General features: G+C 45.5%; 1 protein-coding gene across 1 annotated transcript in view; it reads right to left on the reverse strand.

Moving 5' to 3' along the window:
• Positions 1 to 13,446, reverse strand: part of ATXN7 (ataxin 7) — a 127,890-nt gene that overhangs the window by 75,419 nt on the left and 39,025 nt on the right. Inside the window, 2 exon segments of the mRNA XM_082344698.1 lie at positions 11,259 to 11,327; positions 11,567 to 11,908. Of these exon segments, the coding sequence (XP_082200824.1) occupies positions 11,259 to 11,327; positions 11,567 to 11,897 (400 nt within the window). The 5' untranslated portion in view covers positions 11,898 to 11,908.

Consider the following 13,446-nt stretch of genomic DNA (forward strand, 5'->3'; position numbering starts at 1 on the left):
AACTGATAACCTATGTTCTCTTTTACGTCACAGAAATGACAGGAAAGAACTCCCTACCTTATCTTCCCACAATTCCACACCCCTGCCTGCAACTGATCCACATGCTCCTCCTCTCACTACAACACAAAAAAGTCTCTGATTCAACCCAGAACTGACCCATCCACCTGGGCTGTGATCCCATGGCCTTTTCCCGTCACAAGGTATTATCCTCGTGATTATCCATTTTCTCACATGTGATCAATTACTTTTCACTCCTGGATCATTTCCAGTGGCAGACAAATGTGCCCAAATACTATCCAAAATAAATAACATGAAATGAAACGAAACAAAACACACCTTCCCTTTATTGCCTTTATCTATGCCCCCATCCTGCTTTTAACTCATTTCTCCATTCTCTTTAAAGCAAAACCCTCTGAAGACCTGGCCCCACTTGCCCTCTCCACTTCTCCAGCTCTGGTCATATAGCTCCCCTCCAACCAGGCATCTGCCTCCCTGACTCTCCTGATTAAGGTCACTAATGACCTCCACACTGCCACAGCCAGAGATCAATTCCCTGGCTTGGCTCTACTCTACTTCACAGCAGCACGGGACACTGGCCATCACTCCTCACTTACCGTGTTTCTTCTCTGGAATCCTACACCACCACACTCACCTGGTTTCCCTCCCCCCTCACTGGTGATTCCTCACCCCTCCTGCTGATTCCCCCTCACCCACGCACGCCCTTAATGAGGGCTCAGCCACTGGCTCCCTTCTTTTCTTTACTGACGCTCACACCTGAGAGGAACTCACCTGTCCCCAGCTTTCCATGCCCTCTGTACAGTGATGACACAGACTCACCCAGTGGCTCCAACCCAGGCTGCTCCACCAGCTCCGGGCTCTATATTCAACTGCTGCATGAGGATGCACAGTGTGGCCAAAAACAGAGCTCCTGACCCTGAGTCTCCTGATTTTCCACCATTCCTCAGCTCATTAGATGGTACCACTCAGCTGCTCAAGCCTCAGATTCCAATCCTTACTTCTCTCCCTCATCCACATTCAATTCTTCACTAAATCATCAACTCCAGGGTGTAGAGAAAAGGGAACCCTCTTACACTGTTGGCGGGAATGTAAATTGATACAGCCACTATGGAGAACAGAATGGAGGTTCCTTAAAAAACTAAAAATAGAACTAACATATGACCCAGCAATCCCACTCCTACGCATATACCCGGAGAAAACCATAATTCCAAGAGATACATGCACCCCAATGTTCACTGCAGCACTATTTACAATAGCCAAGACATGGAAGCAACCTAAATGTCCATCAACAGATGAATAGATAAAGAAGATGTGGTATATATATACTATGGAATATTAGCCATAAAAAGGAACGAAACTGGGTCATTTGCAGAGAGGTGGATGGACCTAGAGTCTGTCATACGGAGTGAAGTAAGTCAGAAAGAGAAAAACAAATATCGTATATTAACGCATATGTGTGGAATCTAGAAAAATGGTACAGATGATCTTACTTGCAAAGCAGAAACAGACACACAGACATAGAGAACAAACGTATGGATACCAAGGGGAAAAGGGAGGGGGGTGGGATGAATTGGGAGACTGGGATTGACATATATACACTACTATGTATAAAATAGGTAGCTAATGAGAACCTACTGTAGAGCACAGAGAACTCCACTTAGTGCTCTGTGGTGACCTAAATAGGAAGGAAATCCAAAAAAGAGGGGACATATATACGTATGGCTGATTCACTTTGCTGTACGGCAGAAACTGACACAGCAATGTAAAGCAACTACACTCCAATAAAAAAAAAAAACCAACTCCACCTCCAAAGTACATCCTTAAGAGGACAGCCTTTCTGCCTTGCCAGTGCCATCACCGGGATCTAGCCACTATCACCTCTCACCTAGTTGACTGGTCCCTAGACCCTCTCCCCAATCCATCCACCATCCAACAGCCAGTGGTCTTTACACATCACAAATTAGATCAGGCCACCCCCTGCTGAAGCTACTACCCCCCAGTAGGCTCTCATTACACTTCGGATAAACCCAAATTCCTGACCTTGGCCTCTGTTATCTGACCTTTGTTAGCCTCATCTCCCTCTACTCTGCTCCATGCCCATCTCAGAGGCCGCATACTTGCTTTTTCCTTCTGCTTGGAACACTCTTTCGCCTTCTTCCACATGATCCAGTGGCCACTTCCTTCTCACCATTCCCATCTCAGTTTAAATGTTAAAGCTCAGATAAGCCGTCCTTGATCATGTTAGCTTGAACCCCCCCCCCTCCACCGCCAACTCATTAGCTTACTTTATTGACTTTACAGCACGCAATGTCCTTCAAAAATGTTCGTGTATTTATTGTGTCTCGCTTCACTAGAGGGCAGGGGCTCTTTCTAACTTGTGTCACTCTATCCCAACACCCACAAGAGAACCTGGCACTTAGTGGGTAACTCCATCAACACTTGCTAACCAAATGCCGGACAGGACTGTGCCTTCTTGTTCGCAGTTATACCCTTGGACTCTAACCCCGCAAGAGGCACAGAGAATGTGCCTGTCAAACGCCTGCGGGATAAAAGCAAATGAACAAAAGGCAAAACAGCCAGAGGATTCTCAAGGCAGGAATCATGGCTGGACAAAATATCCTGAGGCCTGCTGAAGGACAGAGTCTGGACCTTGACAGAAAGTGAAATGACCAGGCTGGCAAATATGAGTCCTGCCTGTCAGTAAGTGCCCAAGGTAGTTACATGGGTGTCCCTGATCAGGTATGAATTGCCCTAAGTCCAAATCCTGTAACTGAAGACTCAAAACTGGCCTACAGTGGGATTACAGAAAATGATGGCTACATACTACCATTAGTATGGAAAAAATTAGTAAAATTATTAGCAGAATCTTTACAATGAATATGTATTAACTTCAATAACAATTTTTTTCCATTGAAACATATCTGTCTACAAAGTTTCCAAAGAGAACAAGGTCATTTAAATGGAGAACTGCTTCAAATTTAAATGGAAATTTCCTAGAATTGAAAAGGCAATTTTTAAAATTCCCTCATCAGGCAGAAAACCCCGTGACTACCACCACACATACATAAAATCATAAAATAGTAGCCTCAGTTATTTCTGACCCATTTCCCAACTTAGTGAGGATGACTTTATTCTGGTGGCTGTAATTTACCGTTCTTGCCCAGAAAAAGAGCTTTGTAAAACATTCTAAGAAGAAACACAAACTACAGGCTTCCAGGAGAGGAGCAAGTGCAGCTCTGTACAAGCAGGGGAAAGTCAATCCCCACACTGGGCTTCCCTCTGCAAGTCAAGACACTGACTAAAGGAGGAAACAAGCAATGTCAACTCCCCCTTCTCATTTTCACTAGAGTCCATGACAGCTGGGAGCTTGGGTTCATTTGCTATGCTCTGTTGTCCTGAGCACACTGAGGTGTCCTCTCACTGCCTACAAATTGCCTGCAAAAGGAAAACTGGCATTTCACTTCCTGCTGCTCCCGAGAGTCCTGGCAAACCACTTGATCAGAGGCATGCTCGCGTCACTGCATTTTCATGATTGACAAAAATAATAAAATTAGCAAGTAACGTTTATTGAACAGTTACTCTGCCAGACATTATAATACAAAAGGCTGAAACCATATTATACCATTTCATCCTCCCAGTCACTATGAGGTACTCCTGTACTACGATTCCCATTGCACAGGTAAGTCAACTGAGGCTTAGCAAAGCCATGTAAATCTTTCTCAAGTTACTCACCTACTAGAGCTGAGATCTGAACCCAGGTTTGTTTAACTCCAGAACTGGAGTTCTCAGTATTGCCTGTATTTAAAGTTATCTTTTGCAAACTGACAAAATGGAACCCCGTTTTCTGCATAACACCTACTAGGGTTACAAGACAGACACTTAGGGAAGCTGATTTAAAGCAGTGATTATCAAACACCAAAATACACAATGATCTCCAAAAAGTCCACAAGGAAATGTGAAAAATAAGGACGATGCAATGAGTCCTTCCCAAACCTAAACTTTCTTCAAATTTAAAGGATTGTCCTTTATTCTAAAACAATGGCCCTCACACTTTTATGATGATAAGAATTATATGTTATAATGTCTAATTATATACATTATAAAACGCTAGCAACCCTTTGTTTGGTCCCCAATTTATTTCAGAAACTTTCTGGTTTGAAATATAAAAGCCTGGGACCACTGGTTAAACGCATTCTTCGTTTTTGTTTTTTTTTAAACTGCCTCACTGGAGTTCAGGATTGTGGAAAACATCTGTATAACCTGGGATGGGAATATTTTCTGTTTTTAAGATTATGAGTCTAATTGATAATGAACTATTACTTTCTCCTTGCCATAAGCTTACATATAAGAGAAAAAGTATTTGATGTTAGCAGGGTCTTTACCACAAAGAGGAACAAGAATACTTCATCTAGTTTTATGTTATAAATGCCTGACATGCAAAAATCATTCTTCTCCTTCTTCTGCTCATTTATAATAATCCCTGCTGTACAAGATGAATATAAATGTAATCTTCTGCCTTCCTCTCAAAAGTACAGTAACTCCAACTGTTAAGTCTAGTAACAGGCTTCTTTTTCTTCTTAGAACTTCAATGAAAAACTACTTTAATAATCAGAGGAGCACATTTATTAAAATACTGCCATAAACTTTGAATATCAATGTGATTAAAAGCAATCTTGCACTGAAATGCTATTTAAACAGTGGAATTTCACTTCTTTTTTTTAAAGGATTTTTTTTTAATGGTACAAATCCCAGATGATTGTGTTTGCTATCCGCTGCAACTTTAGCTTTCATTTAAATCTTTTTTTTAAAAGCCAATTACTTCTAATGCCAACTGTGCATACTTCCCCTCCCCCTCAAAAAAAAGATTTTATGAAAGAACTGCTAAATACAGCATATAGACTGCTGTAAAGCACACCAAAGGGCTCTTCATCTCTTTACTTAAAAAAAAAAAAAAAAATTTTTTTTTTTAAGTCAGTATTTCTAGCCAAAGATAAGGAAAACAAAGGTCACAGCAACCTGTTTCGGCTCATGAAAAGCAGGTGCACATTCTGGAATGAGCTCAGCACAGCGGAGGGTTAAGCATGTGAGCTGTAGAGTTAGGCAGATATGGGTTCCAGGGTCTCTTACATGCTTTGTGTTCTTGCTGAGGTAATCTCACTTCTCTGGGCCTCTGTTTCCTCATCTGTAAAATGGGGATAATGGTAATACCTAGATCATACGACAGCTGTGAAGAATACATAAGGTAAAACCTGTGCTGACACAGAGTAAAAGTTCTCACTGAACTTGAGCTGTCCACATACATGTGGGAATATCGTGAGATGTGGACAGGAGGAAGCAGGATGTTGTTATAAGGGAAAAATCAGACCACATAACATGCAGGTCATACTCAATAACGAGGCATAAATTCCCCATGCTTCCCTCCTGAGATCAGAGTTCACAAGAACCAATCAAAACTGTAAATGGAGTACATTCAGCTTGGAAGCCCCTTGCTACTACAGGAAACGTGCATGGTTTCCTTTACTGCGAAGCCTTGTGGGTTGAAGAATTCTGCATGGACTGTGCCAGGTGTGACACTTCCCAGCAAGCACAAAATCAAAGATGAGAGATCAGAGGATTCAGTATGTCCTCTTTATAAATCAAAATGTAGATGTGTTTCCTGGTGAATCTGCCCTGTAAGTCAAGTTCCAAGGCCTCCAACAGGGCTTCAGCTTCTCTAATCCAACTCAAGGGCAGAAATTCTCAAGAATCTGTGTCAGGTACCCTTTTGAAGAAAATCCCATGAAGTTCTAGATTCCTTCTCCTGAGGATTTACATACTATACAGGAGCTTTACAGAAGCCAAGCCCCACCCTCACAGTAGTCAAAGGCTCTGGGAAGCCGGGACAGTAACAGCTCTGTTGATGTTCTGTATTTGCATTGCCCAGGAACACGTACATGCCCTGGAAAAGTGGCAGGGAATGACAAAAGTGACAAAAATAGGAACCTTCTTACACAAAACCTTATACTCTCACAACTATCTCCTTCTAGCTCAACATATTTCTTCAATGTTGAATTAACTTTGGGTTTAATAGTGGTTTTTAATATTTTGAAGATTCTCCCCCTCAAAACAGAAAGTTCGAGTAGTAGAATCACATTCTGCAGAAAGAATGGCCCTTCATTAACCAAGAAACCCATTAAAACAGGGACGGCAAACTTTTTCTGTAGAGTCAGATGGTGAATTTAGGCCTTGGTGGGATGTATGGTCTCAGTCGCACCTAACTCAGCTCCACGGTTCACTGCATGGAGAAAGCAGCCACAGACAGTCAGTAGATGAAGGGCTGTGGCTATGTTCCAATGAAACTTTACTCATGGACTCTGACAGCTGAATTTTACATATTTTCCCACAGGTCATGAACTAATCGTCTTCTTTCCAAAGTTTTTATTTCAACCATTCAACAATGTAAAAAGCATTCTCAGCTAGAGTGCAGTCTGCGGTAAAATAGCTAAGGAGCCACACTCAGGGGAAAGAACCCTTCCTTAGGAGTGTCTCTCTAGGTCTACCGGGGCTCTCACTCCTGGGTTAGCGCCGACTTTACAGGTAGAAAGTTACAAACAGGAACTGTCAGCAAGGACACTGCCTACTGCAGCCCTAGCACTCATCCAGGGAGTGTCAAGTGTGGGTGACCTGCAACCACATCATCCGAATGCGCCTTAATGTATATTAATGCGATTCTGATGCAGTGAACTTGGATCGCACTGACTCCTGTCTGAGGCTTAGTTTTGGTCTCTGCTTGAGATGTCAACCAACTGCAAGCCCTGCCACCTGCAGAACCCTTACACACTCATGGAGGGGATGACAAATGGCAGCCGGGCTTGCCTCAGAAGAAGCCGCAGAGTACAGGAAGGCTCCATTTTGCAGGAGACAAGCTTAAGTCCATGCAAGCATAAAAGAGAAAACCAAAAGAAATATGATGTCTGGGACATGTGGGGAGTTCAGTAGAGATGAAACAAGATTGGGCAGGGATTCATTAGCTGTTTGAGCTGTAGGAAAGATATAAGGAGACTCATTAAAATACTGTCTCTACTTTTGTACATTTCAAATTGTCCAAAGGAAAAGTTGGGGGGAAAAACGTAAGAGAAACCCTAGAGAAAAACAGAAGTGCTCTTTACTTCAGAGAGAAAGTTTTATGTCTATAACGTAGTTACTTTAATAGTCTTCAGCACCAATACCTAATTTGTTTTCAGTTAACTCACTATGAACAATTTTTTTTCCCTAGGAAAGAAAAAGGTGGTATTGTTATGTTGACTCAGTCTGTGTTGACTGAGGCTACCCATCTTCCTAGTCTGTCTCTTTTTTTTTTTTTTTTTTTAACCTAGCTGCCTGTAGATGCCAACCAATCTCTCTTCCATCTTGCCCTAGGCTCAACTATGTCCCTGTTATTTTGACAGGGAGGTCACCTGTCATCAAGTGTGGATATCCTCTAGGTTGCCATCCTACTCCCTTGCCTAAGTATCAGAGATAAGAGAGGTGGTGTCCTGTCTGCACTCTTTCTGTAAAGTGTAAATGGAGTGCTAAACTCAGGACAGAGACACAGGAAATGCTGAAAGACAGTCCCTGGCCTCCCCTGGGGCCAGAAAGTGCATCTCCCCACAGAACAGGTACCTTTTTTTTGAGTCACAACACAATGGAAAATTGATCATTTGAACTCTTCAGTCTTCCTAGTAGCCCAGTTCATTCATTTTGGGGGCAAATATTCACTGAACACAAACAATGTGCAGGAGCTCAATATATCTTGGTCAATAAGAAGCCTGTCCTCTGGGAGCCTGCACTCTAATAAAAGAGCTGTCACATAACACACACTTTCAAATGGTGATAGAGAGTTCGGAGGAAGGAAAAGTACTGGGTACTTTGATGTTGTATAAGAAGTGGGCGCAAGAGAAGTTAGGAGTGACTTCCCAAAGAAAACGTCGTATTTCCACTGTTGACTCCCACAATAACACTTTACATTTTGTTTCAACTTGCTGTGAAGTTAAGGCATTTAATGTTTTTATTTTTTAAGGCTCCCTACGTTTTCAGGTACTAATATGGAAACCTTAGTCAGTTACTCATACCAATTAATTTCATCTAAACATTACTTTGTTAAATCTACAATTTCAAAAATCACCTTTAAAAAAAGGTAATTTTCTTCTGAGTTTAGTCTTTGAAAAAGTTAAAAATGTATTATCAACCTTTTTCCACTAAAACCAAATGTGCCATCAAATAATATTACAAATTACAGAATAAAACAAGCAAGGCAATAAAAATGTGAGGATGCAGATAAAAAATAGACTGACCTCTGAAAGATAACTGAAATTTTATCCTAACATTTACCTACTTGAGCTAATAGGAAAACAGGGGGATGACATATTAGCTAAACCACAGATAATCTCACTTCCATCTAAACCTATAGTTCCCACCTCTCCCACAGCATTAACCCTCGGGCAGTCTCACATGAGGAAACTGGCCAAAATAAGCTACAGGAGCAAAAAGAAAAAAAGAGAAAAAGAAAAAAAGGCAGAGATCCTAGCTTAGCAGTTTTGAATTTTGGGGGATAGAGATATGTGAAGAATCCTTGAGAATCCAAGAGAAGCTGGGAACACTTGCCCTGAAAGTGGACATACATACTATTTTGCATACAATTTCAGGGGAACTATGACCCCCTGAAGCCCATTCAAGCCCCAGGTTAAAAACCTCTGACCTAGACAAATATCAAATTAGGAGATCAGGTCTAAGATTACCAGCATTTAAAAGGGTTGAAAAGAATTAGTATGTGTAAAGTCATTTTCCATAATCTAATTTAATGTCAACCCTTATAACAACCATGAGAAGTAGGTGTTATCATCTCCTTTTACAAAGGGGAAAGCTAGATTCTGAAAGGTGAAATGCAACATTAAGCAACTTAATCTTATACCCAGGTTTCCAACTCTTAGATGCACAATCGTGAACTGGAGAATTCGAAACGTCTGGCCAATATTCCTAAATATCCTCCAAGATGAGGAGTTTCTGACTGAGTGCTTCATTCATATTATCAATTTATCTACATATCTCTTTCCAATTTAACTTTGTTGACAAGAGGAATTAGTATAAAGTTAATTCCAAAACACGTTTTCTTGGTAGGAGATAATCTCAACCAAAGACAAAGGATAACTGTCTAATAATTTCTGATAATTTAAAAATGTATCTTCCTTTCTTAAACAGCCTGACATGAACTATTTGTTAGAAAAACAAAGGCCCTCTGTGTTAGGTGCTGAACATCCTTATGCTTGGATTTTTAAACTGTCCCAGAAAATGCACAATGTCACAAATAAATCAAGAATTGACTGAGTTAAAAACTTCAGTCTCTACTCAAAACAGGCAGGCAGTGTTTCAGCCATCCTGGCTGCTTCAGCATCCTCTGAATGGTTAGAGCAGCTTACAAAAAAATGGCACCTCTAACAGTCACTAATAATTTGATAGGTCAGAAGCACACACAACCAAATAATCTATGATCCCTTTGTGCCTGAATAAAGTAATTAAGAGGTCCTAGATCTTCTTGGTAAAATCCACTCATGACTATGTCCCAACTGAAAATAATAAATACAGCAAAAAGTGGGTCCAGGCAACTAAATTTGGTTGGGTCTCAATCCAGACCAAGTTGCCCAGTTAAACACTAATACACTTACTCATCCTCTACAGGGGAATTACCAATAATTAGCACCCTGTATTCACACAGATTTAGAAACCCTTTATGGGAAATGCATCCACACCCAGAGAAAGAGACTAAGAACAGGAGCGGGTCAGGTCCTCTAAAGCTCTACTCCAACTGCTTCCTATGAGTTACCACCTAGTGATTTTAATTTTTTAAGCCCAGGCAGGCTGCCAATTCAAAACTAAAACCGGACTAACAACTGATTTTTCCTATTGCAACATCGCCAGCAAGTCCTGTGCTTTCTCTCTCTTTCCTTCAGTCTCAAACAGCAATTCTCATTCTCAAAATCAACTAATTTGCTCTGTAATCTGTTCCAATTGGAAGCTCTCAGAGAGCTGCCACTGGTATTACTCTTCCTCCTAGTGCCAAGAGGCCAACAAATGGCCAGTTCAAAAAAACCAAAACAGTGAACATGGAGGCAACACAGGCACTAAAAACAAGAAGTAACTGTGGAGACAGAATAACAATGGGCCAACTCTGGACTTTAAAATATTCCACTTGCCAAAGCTGTACCTATTCTTGGGCCCCTGACAATAACTATACCAAAATACATGGTCACACTGAGAAATAAAATTGCACTGGGAAAATAAACTCAGTATTTTGGATACCAAAGCTCACTCAAGTCCTCGTCCATACTGCTACTGAAGGAATCGCTTGAACTGAACCTAAAATTGACTGGGCTTCAGAAGTCCTTTCTGACCACAGTGTGCCCGGGCCTGGCAGGGGCATTAGACAGCAAAGGTGACTATTCACAAAAAAAGAAAATCTGAAGTAAAGGTCTGACAGTTCCTAGATACCTGACCTTTCATTTGGAGGCACACTTTTAACTACAGTTATTTCCCTAGAGTACCCTTCTACCAGTTTTATTAAAAACTGACCAATAATTAGACTCCGATTTCACTAGCTAAGAGCACTAAAGGCTTGTTTCACCATATAAAATTCTTCACCCCCACCGCCTCATTGATTTTGGCAGCTCAAAAAAAAAAAAAAAAAGGAAAAAAAAATCCGACCAAGAGCTCCTCAATTGTGATGATCCTTTTGATGAAATTCTGTAACTTAAATCCCATAGAAATAGGCTGCACAGGTAAAGTGTCACCTTTTCTAAAGTTCAAAATTCATTTTGATTGCCGGCAATAAATTTCAGGTGGCAAGGTTTCCTTTTCAGAGCCCCCTAAAACATTCATGTAAAAGCTTTCGGAAACTGAGAATTCCTCCACTCCTCTTGTTTTTCCATAAGGGGGTCAGACCTGAACGGATCTGGGTTAAAATCACTGCTGCTCCCCAGCGCTCATCACCGAGCGCCGCTCAAACTGCACCCAGCCAGGCCTCCACTGAAGGGTTCCTGACGCTCCCCGTTACAGGAAGCCCCCGGAAACGGGTTTTTCCAAACGCGCAGTCCTCCCCCTTCTTCCTCAGACAGCATCCTCGCGTGCGGGGGCGGAGCGGGTCAGGTGGGCTCGAGCTCCCGCCCTGGTTAGCCGGCCGGGATACTTCCCCTAGCCTTGCACAAACTCCTTCAGGGGGCTGGACTCACCTTCGCGACAGAGCCCCATGACTTCGCGGTTTTTCCCAAACTCCTTGAAACTTTCGTCCAATTCCGTCCCTAGGAGATACACACACACAGGAGGAGGGGAGAAGCAGGTCAGTGGCCGGGAGTGTGACGCACGCTCACGCACGCACGGAGTAGGTGCGGGCACCTCCGCGTTCCCCAACCGAGCGATAGCATCTCTGACCCCCGAGGGGGCGGGTCACGGGACGGGGGAAGGGAGAAGGGTCAGACGACGGGGGAGCGGGGGTGGGGGGGGCGGAGCGGGGGGGGAAGAGGAAGGCGTGGACACTCACCGTCTTTCCCAGGAAGTTTGGAAGCCTCGACCCACAGATTCCACGACTGTCCCAGCATCGCTTCGGGACTGGGCAGGGGCCGGCGCTCCCCGACGGTCGCCATTGCGGTGGCGGCCGAGGTGGAGGCGGCCCCGGGGCCGCCGTCCTCCGGCCGTAGGCGCCGCGGCGGCGGCGGCGGCGGCGGCGGCTGCCGCTGGGGCTGCGGAGCCTGCTGTTGCTGCTGCTGCTGCTGCTGCTGCCGGGCAGCCGCGGCCGCTGCTCCGCCCGCCGCCGCCGCCGCCGCCGCTCGGCGCGGCTCCCCCCTGACGTCATCCGCGGCCCGCTCCGACATTCTTTCCGCTCCTACAATGTAACAAAAAAAAGGGGGAAAAGAGTCGCGCGGGGGCCGCTTTTAAGGAGGCGCCGGGGAGTTCCGGCGGCGTGCGCGGCCCGCGGGCCGGGTGGGGCGCGCTGACAGCGCCCCCAGCCGCCCAGCCCCCCAGCTCGTCTCCTCCCGGGCCACCCCCCGCCCCAGGCGCAAAGTCCGCTGCGCGGGCTCGCTTTCGCTTTCGACTCCGGCGCCCCTCGGGGGAGGGGACAAGCGCCGGCGACCCGCCACCGCGGCGCAGGGTCCCCAGCCTGCCTCCGCCGCGGAGAGCCGGCGCGGAGGCCGGCGCCCCGAGCTGCCTCCGCCCCAGCCCCGCGCCCCGCCGCGGCGGGGAGGCCCAAGACGCACCCCCGGCCCTCGGGCTGCCCACCCTGAGGCCGCTCGCATCCCCGGGCCGGGCCCGGCGGCCCCGCTCCTCCCTTCCGTCCGCGCGTCCGTCCGAGCGGCGGCGCCCGGCCGGCTCCCTTAAGCGGAGGCGCCTCCCGCCGCCTCCTCCCCCTCGCCGGTCCCACCCTCTCAGCTCGCTCCGGCGAAGTTTGCGCGTCAAGCCCCCGGAGTGGAGCCAGGGCGAAGTCGGAAACGCAGCCACCTATGGAGAAGCCGGCCGGCTGGCCCCGGAGCACCAGCGGGCGGCGTCGCCGTAGGGCCTTCCCGCCCGGGGTCCGACCTGGGACGCAGGGGCCGGTTCAGGGAGCACTTGGATCTCCGCTCGCGGGCGGCCGCGCGTCTGTCAAAAGCATGAATGGGAAACCGCCGCCGAGCGGAAGCCTGGCGTGGAGGAAACCACTGGCAGGCGAGGAAATGCGGCCCAGGTGCAGTCCCAGGTGTCGGCCCTAAGCCCACCGCGGGAGGTCACAGCGTGCTCCCGGGGTATTTGAGCTCGTCCAGCAAAGAGGAGACCATGAAATCAGTGTAAAATGGAGTGGAGGAGAGAGAGACCGAGGCGAATCCATTTACCTGTTTTGGAGACACTACCCCAAATTTCTTTATTTCCCTTTCCAATGCTCCTGGAAGTGATTCATTCGCCCCGCACCGCCCCCCCCCCCAAATCTAGTTTAGTTTTAATTCAAGCCGTTGGTCTCCCTCTTTATGATTGTCTTTGCCTGGGCAGGGAGGGAACCTAAGGTTTAGGTGTAGGTACAGCATTCCTAGAAAATACTGTTTTCTGTTAGATATTGTTCACTAAATTAAGCATTGGCCCACAAAACTTAGCACCCCTCCCCAATACACAGACTGCGCGCAAAGCTTTTGCTCAAGTGATGGGTAAAGATAAAATACAGGGCTACTTAATGAACTAAAGCACCTGAAATATTTGAAACAGTAGCAGACCACATCAAGCACTTTCGATTAAGTGTTCTTATCATTACTCTTCCTTCAAACTGATGTGAAAATCTGCAGCCTGAGACATGAAACAATGATTTTAATCATCATGTTTCACATAGCAGTAACATCAGCACTCCTGAGGCACGTGTGTCATAGCTGCTTGCCTAGAGGTGCTTTCTTTAGGTGGGGA

This window comes from Balaenoptera borealis (assembly GCF_965194805.1).
Source record: "Balaenoptera borealis genome assembly, chromosome: 12".
In the NCBI taxonomy this organism is placed as follows: Eukaryota; Metazoa; Chordata; class Mammalia; order Artiodactyla; family Balaenopteridae; genus Balaenoptera; species Balaenoptera borealis.